The sequence below is a fragment of the Penaeus vannamei genome, chromosome 25 (genome assembly GCF_042767895.1).
Source record: "Penaeus vannamei isolate JL-2024 chromosome 25, ASM4276789v1, whole genome shotgun sequence".
Taxonomy (NCBI): Eukaryota; Metazoa; Arthropoda; class Malacostraca; order Decapoda; family Penaeidae; genus Penaeus; species Penaeus vannamei.
The window spans coordinates 31,839,811-31,847,310 of NC_091573.1; the positions used below are offsets into that span (position 1 = coordinate 31,839,811).

Here is a 7,500-nt window from a genome sequence, read left to right on the forward strand (position 1 = left end):
TGATTGATTAATCATGCAACAAAAACATGATTTGCAACTGCACTTCTTCCCAACACGCGCTGGCCTCCCACTTCAATCAGATCGCCATTAATTAATTGATTAATCATTAATTAATTGAATAATCATTAATTAATTGATTAATCATTAATTAATTAATTGATTGATTAATCATGCAACAAAAACATGATTTGCAACTGCACTTCTTCCCAATACGCGCTGGCCTCCCACTTCAATCAGAACTGCATTTCCTTCCAGAATCAACATTACAGTAACCGGAGGAATCGTGTTGCAAGCGGAAGCACGGTGCTCAAAACGCCCTTAGTTATGCCGCGCTTGGTGGTTGCATGTTGCAATCATTACCACGTTATTGGTAATGATTGAGACCTTGTCTGGACGTGCCGGGCTGGGTATCTGGGCGACTGTTCGAAAAGAGGATACGTGTTTACTTTCATGCATTTATACGTGTGTGTCCGTGATAGCAGTCTCTCTGTATGTGTATTTATGTATCTCTATGTACACAATATGGTGAGCGTGGCCTACATATAATTGCTAGCATTGTTAGAACTTGTTAACAAGTGTTGTTAGAATTTGTTAACGAGTCAGTGGCCGATTTGGAGCATGCCGGCACGTGCTTAACCTTAGCATAGCTGGGTTCTGCTGGTGCTGGTAACTGGACAGGTTAGCTGTCCACTACTGCTGAGATGCTGTGGCGAAGCGTCCTTTTGTCTAGCCGAAGAAACCATGAGGCTCTATACATACTCCTGGGCGCCGCAGGATTTGATATATATATATATATATATATATATATATATATATATATATATATATATATATGTATATATATGCATCATATATATATATATATATATATATATATATATATATACATCATATATATATATATATATATATATATATATATATATATATATATATATATATATATATATATATATATATATATATATTACATATTTGTATATATATATTACATATTTGTATATATACACATATATATTATATATACACATATATACACATATATACATACACATATACACACACTCACACCTCTAATCCACGTGCGGTGGATTAGAGGTGACACCAGTTCAGTTCCGTTAGGTTTACCAAGTCTAGTCTAGCTTCGGGTGACATCAATTATAAGATTGCCTTTAATTAGATGGCTTCCCCAGTGGCTTACACACCTCACCTGCCACCAACCACTTATTAATGTGTGGGGAAGCGTACATGTGCGTGTGTGTGAAATACGAAGACAAGAGTGTGTGTGAAAAGACAACGTGTATGTGTGTGTGTATGAATGGTAGACGTTCGATCACACTCACAATCTCGTCTCGATTTTTTTTTATTCAGGCGTATTTAGAATGCTTTTAATTCATTATTATCCTTCTCTTCCACTGTCTCATTTCTTTCTTACTTTATTAGTCTCTTCTGTTAACCATTATCCTCTCAGGTAGGTGAGGGAGAACCACAACGGAAGAAAGGACAAGTTAGAATCACTAGCATAATCGCTTTCCCATAATGCTTCGCCCAGCAGACGGTTCTGTGAAGGGCAGAAAACGAAAATTCCTCTACGATCGTTCACAAGAAACGTTCTTCTCCTCCTTCATCAACTCTTTCTCTTCCCTCCTTCCTTCCTTTCCTCCCTCCCTCCTTCCTTCCTTTCCTCCCTCCTTCCTTCCTTTCCTCCCTCCTTCCTTCCTTTCCTCCCTCCTTTCTCCCTCCCTCCTTCCTTTCCTTCCTCCTTTCTCCCTCTCTCCTCCCTTTCCTCCCTTCTTCCATTCCCTCCGTGAACATTCTTAAACTAGCTTCACTGTGCAAGGGGTAGTTATTGACTGATCGGGTTAATGGTTAAATCACTCGTTTTTTCCTTTCAAGATACGCATGTCTCTATTCTGGTTTGGTAAACATTTCCTCAAGTAAATCAACATCATTAACTTGAATTACACAAAAACACATTATTCTGGGGGTTTAGAGTTTAGGAAATAAAAATGCTTAAAATACTGATAAAAGAACATCCCTCACCGTACAAATCAACCTATATAAAATCAATCATAAAAAGTTAGAACTAATAAGAAATATACTAAGAACCGAGAATAAATATGTGAAATAAAAACGAAGAGCGAAAATGTTAAAGTAGAAACTAACTAAACTGAGTATATGAAAAAACGTCAAAGTGGCATCGCATCTAGAAAACAATAGATAAAAGATGAGTTCAAAACGAATCCCACTAAATTAAAATAGTCCCGCATGAGATTCATTTTCTTTGAAAGCACCCCATACTCCAATTTGTAGGGGTAACTATTATTATCGCACCTTTGACAAAAACATCTAAAAGGTTTCGCCGCGACAGGTGGTTGCAATGGGATCGGTGACGGAGCTGTCCACGACTCTCTCTCTCTCTCATACATCACACACACACACACACACACACACACACACACACACACACACACACACACACACACACACACACACACACACACACACACACACACACACACACACACACACACACACACACACACACTAACACACACTAACACACACAATGAACACACATACAGACAGTATTTACCTCCTTTTACCTTCTAGACTTCGTAAACATTGCAAATGTTTGCTACCAAAATTTAGTAGTAATTTTTTTCTTTCTCTTTCTTTCTTTTTTTCTCTTTTTTCAGGAACTGTATTTACATAAATCATAATAAACACAGAAAACGATATTTTTCCTCAACTGACGAGGGTAAACTATTATTTTTTGTACCACGCGAACTCTATCCAGTAACGAACCAAAAGGCTAAAAGCTGTTTTGTAGTTCGGCGAGTGAAAGGTGTTGATAGACATTTTGGATTTTTTAAAAAGAAAGAAGTAAGAATAAAGACAGAAGGAGAATGAGAAAGAAAGAAGAAGAAGAAGAAGTAAAAAGAATTAGAAAGGAGAAGTAGAAAGAAGAACAAGAAGTTAAAAAAGGAGAAAGAAGTAGAAAGGAGAAGTAGAAAGAAGAAAAAGAAGAAGGAGAGAGAAGAAGTAGGACGGAGAAGTAGAAGAAGAAGAAAGAAGAAGTAGAAGAAGAAGAAGGAGAGAGAAGAAGTAGAAGAAGAAAGAAGTAGAAGAAGAAAAATAAAGTAGAAAAAAGTAGAAAGGAGAAATAGAAGAAGAAAGAAGTAGAAAGCAGAAGAAGATGAAGAAGGAATCAGTAGAAAGAAGAAGAAGTAGAAAGGGCAAGTAGAGAGAAGAAAAAAAAGAAGTAGGGGAAGAAAGAAGTAGAAAGAAGAAGAAGAAGAAGAAGAAGAAGAATGAAAAAGTAGAAAGAGTAAGCAGAATGAAGAAGAAGAAGGAAGAAGTAGAAAGAAGAAGAAGAAGAAGGAATAAGTAGTAAGAAGGAGAAGAGAAAGAATTACGAAAATATGTTAACTTGTTAATGTTTCCTTGGAATTAAGTTATTACTTACTTTGCAATGAAGTTATTGTATATGATTTACATCTTGAATTACATGAAAAGCGAGTGATAAGATGAGTTCTTTTAAGCCAATATGAATATATTTATCTATCTGTCTATTTATCTACCTATCTGTTTATATCTATCTTCTTATCTGCCTATCTATCAATCTGCCTATGTATTCAATTGTCTGTATATCATTTTATCTATTCACTTATCCATCTTTCTGTCTGTCTGTCCGTTTATCTACCTGCCTGTTTATCTATCAACCAAACAATCTATCTTTTCTTAATTACATAGTTTTCTATGTATTTATTCATCACTCAGTCAATCTATCTATCTACCTGTCTGTCGGTCTAGCTATATGTCTGAGAAACATTGAGGAGGGATCGACAGTCAGTGATTTCAGTCCCTAATTTGATTAGATATTAAAGACATTAATCATAATCAAAATGGGAGATATTCACACACACACGCACACACACACATACACACACACACACACACACACAAACACGCACACACACACACGCACACGCACGCACACAGACACACACACACACAACTATATATGTATGCATACATATGCACACACGCATATACATATTTAAACCCAATATTTCACAATACGTTTATATTTCTAATGCCACGAATCTTAACGAAAATTCATCTGGATTTGTGAACATGAGATTTTACACTGAATTCGAAGTCTCTCAAACACGTAATTGGCAAAAAGAATTATTGTAGTTTACGTTTTTATTTTGCAGCAACAGTGCAAAACTTTGATTTCTTCAGACAAATAATGAAAGGAAAAATGAAACAAGATTTGAACAAACAATCATCATTTATTCATACAACAAAGAAACACTAAAAAGATGAAAACGAGAACATGCCTAAATGGAAAAGTTAAATCTCATTAATTTCATTTGGTTCGCATTTCTCTCTTGTTTCAGTTTCGCGGTTCGAAGCAGGCGTCGGAAGGACCGATTTTTTTCTAATTTATTATTATTATTATTGTTATTGTCATGATCATTATTATTATCACTATTTCCATAAATATTTTCTCTATTTTATTATTATTACTATTATCATTTCTATTATTATTATCACTATTTCCGTAATTTGTAAGTCGAAAAATAAACGAAAAAATCTCTTATCGGATAAGCGGCCGTATCCTTAGTCCTCTGCCTCCGCCGTAGTGTCGAGGCGGCAAGACACAGCGGAAGGGGGAGGGAGAGGGCGAGGAAGAGGGAGAGGGAGGGGGAAGGGAAGAGAGAGGGGGAAAAGGAGAGGAAGAGGGAGGGGGGGTGAGAAGGGAGAAAGAGGGGGAGTGAGGAGGGAGAAAGAGGGGGAAGGGAAGAGAGACGGTGAAATAGAGAGGGAGAGAGAGGGGGAGGGGAGAGGGAGGGGGAAGGAGAAGGGGAGATGGAGAGGGAGGGGATAGGGAGGGGGAAGGAGAAGGGGAGATGGAGAGGGAGGGGGAAGGAGAAGGGGAGAGGAAGGCGGAGGAAGAAGGGGAGAGGGAGAGGGAGGGGGAAGGAGAAGGGAAGAAGGAGGGAGAGAAGGAGAGGGAGGGAGAGGCGACGGTGAGGGCAATGGAGCCATTCCGACTGGGGAGATGGCCGCGGACCTCACAGCCTGGTCCCCTCGACGTCGTGTGGAACCGCTGTTACCGCCCTGGACCCCTAATAAAATTCCCATAACATAGATCTCGAACAAACCGTGTCTCTTCTCTCGGATTCGAAAAGTATCTCATTCTCGATTTCATCTAGATAAGGAAAAGGTGTATTTAAAGTCTTGGAGTATCTATAACTATATCTCGGTCTATTCACCTATCTATCTATATGTATTTGCTTATCAGTCTATTTATTTATTTATATTCTAGGCTCATATATATCACCTCAATTTCGACTTAGACCTCCATCCCATTCAAAGATTCGAACCTCATCTTTTTTCTCGCATTCGAACCTACTCACATCCCGGGTTTCGAAGATCTCATTTTGGGCTTCGAACCACGTCTCATTCTGGCCTTCGAACCCCGTCTCATTTCGGGTTTCGAAGATCTCATTTTGGGCTTCGAACCACGTCTCATTCCGGGCTTCGAACCACGTCTGATTCCGGGCTTCGAACCCCGTCTCATTCCGGGCTTCGAACCCCGTCTCATTCCGGGCTTCGAACCCCATCTCATTCCGGGCTTCGAACCCCGTCTGATTTCGGGATTCGAACCCCGTCTCATTCTGGGCTTCGAAGCGCTCAGTGAACCCTCTCGCGGATGGAAGTGTCATCGTCCAGTTTGATGAACCACTGGTCGTTGGGGTCGCTTCCGTCGCCACACTCAAGCACAGCGGAGTCCGGAACCTGTGGAGGAAGAAGAGGGGGAATAGAGAAGATGATGATTGGGGAAGAACAATAAAGACAGGGGAAAGGGGAAGGTAGGAGAAAAGGGGGAAGGGGGAAGGTAGGGAAAAAGGGGAAAAGGAAAGGTAGGAGAAAAAGAGAAAGAGAAAGGTAGGAGAAAAGTGGAGAGGATGAAGGGGAGGAAAAGGAGAAAGGGAAAGGTAGGAGAAAGGGGAGATGAGGGATGAGAAGCGATTTTGAAGGCACGTGATGGGAGGGAAGGAAAGGAGAATGGAGAAAAACGGAATAAGGAAGGGGTGGTTAAGGAGGAGAATATAGAAAAAGGGAAGAAAGTGTGTAGGATGATGAAGAAACGGAAAGAAAGGGAGAAGAAGAGAGAGAAAAGAGAACAATGGAAGACACAGAAGGACCGTGGAGGGAGAAAAAAGTAGGGAAAGAGTGCGAACGAGAGAAAGAAGAAGGAGGGAAGGGAATATGAGAGATGATAAATGAGGGAAGGAAAAGGAAGAGAAGGAAGGAAGAAAGAGAATAGGAGAGAGGGAAAGAGAGAGAGAGAGAAACTGAGACGATACCAAGAAAAGTAGAAATATTTAAAGTAAGGAAGAAAAGGTAAAATCCGACGAAAAGAGTAACAAAAGAAGACAACAAACAAATAAACAAACCAAATCAGGGGAAAGATTCATATCAAGGAAAAGGAGGAAAAAAGGAGTTTCAATATCATAAAAAATCCGTTAGTGAAAAAAGAAAAGAAAAAGAAAAAATGTTTCAATATCAGAAAAAAATCTGCCAGTAGAAAAAAAAATCAATATCATGAAATATCTATCAGTAAAATAAATAAATAAATAAATAAATAAATGAATAAATAGCAGTAATATGATGAAGATATATCTATTTCTTATCTGTTAATCTATTCAGCTATACCATTAGACTTCAATATCCCATTATATTTATGGAATTCGTTTAGAAATGAAAAAAGAAGAGAAATGAAAAGAAAAAAAGAGAAAAGAAAGCAAAAATAAAACAAAATAAGAGCACAGAATAAAAGAAAAATAGAAGAGAAAAGAAGAGAAGAGGTGAGAGAAAAGAAGAAATGAAAGGAGAAATGACAAGACAAGAAAAGAAAAAATGGAATAGAGTAGAAAAGAAGAGAAGAGGACAGAAGAGAGGATAAAATAAAATAGAATAAAACATAAAATAGAAATGAAGAGAAGAGAGGAAAAGAAGAGAAAAAATATACGTATACATAGATCGAATCCCCAACAAGTTGTACACAAAATAACGAAGGGAGGAACAACGAGGAAACACACGAACGTTTCAGAGACTTTTTATTGCTTTTTTTTTGGGGGGGGGGGTTATCATGTTCTCTTTTATATGCTTTTTTCTGATTGTCTTCTTTTTATAATTTTCCTTTTCATTAATATGAGGGAAAATCCAATGACATTAAAGAAAAAGAAAGAAAGATAAGAGAGAGAGAAGGGTGAAAAAATGAAGTGAGCTCATTTTCTATTGATAAAGATGATAATAATGTTCATTTTTCTTCACTCCCTCCTCCCCTCATCCCTTCCCTTCACCCTCCTCCCCTCCTTTCCCTTCCCCCTACCTTTCACCCCCTTCCTCCCATTCCCCCTACCCTTCAACCCCTTCCTCCCCCCCTCCTCCTCTCCCCCTCCCCTCCCCTTCACCCCC

The 7,500-nt window shown here is 38.6% G+C and overlaps 1 protein-coding gene across 1 annotated transcript in view; it reads right to left on the minus strand.

The window, feature by feature from the left end:
- Positions 1-5,289: 5,289 nt before the first annotated feature.
- LOC113820759 (L-proline trans-4-hydroxylase) overlaps positions 5,290-7,500 on the minus strand; it is a 21,768-nt gene continuing 19,557 nt past the window's right edge. Inside the window, exon 7 of the mRNA XM_027373114.2 lies at positions 5,290-5,814. Within this exon, the coding sequence (XP_027228915.2) occupies positions 5,710-5,814 (105 nt within the window). The 3' untranslated portion in view covers positions 5,290-5,709. The remainder of the gene's footprint in view (positions 5,815-7,500) is intronic.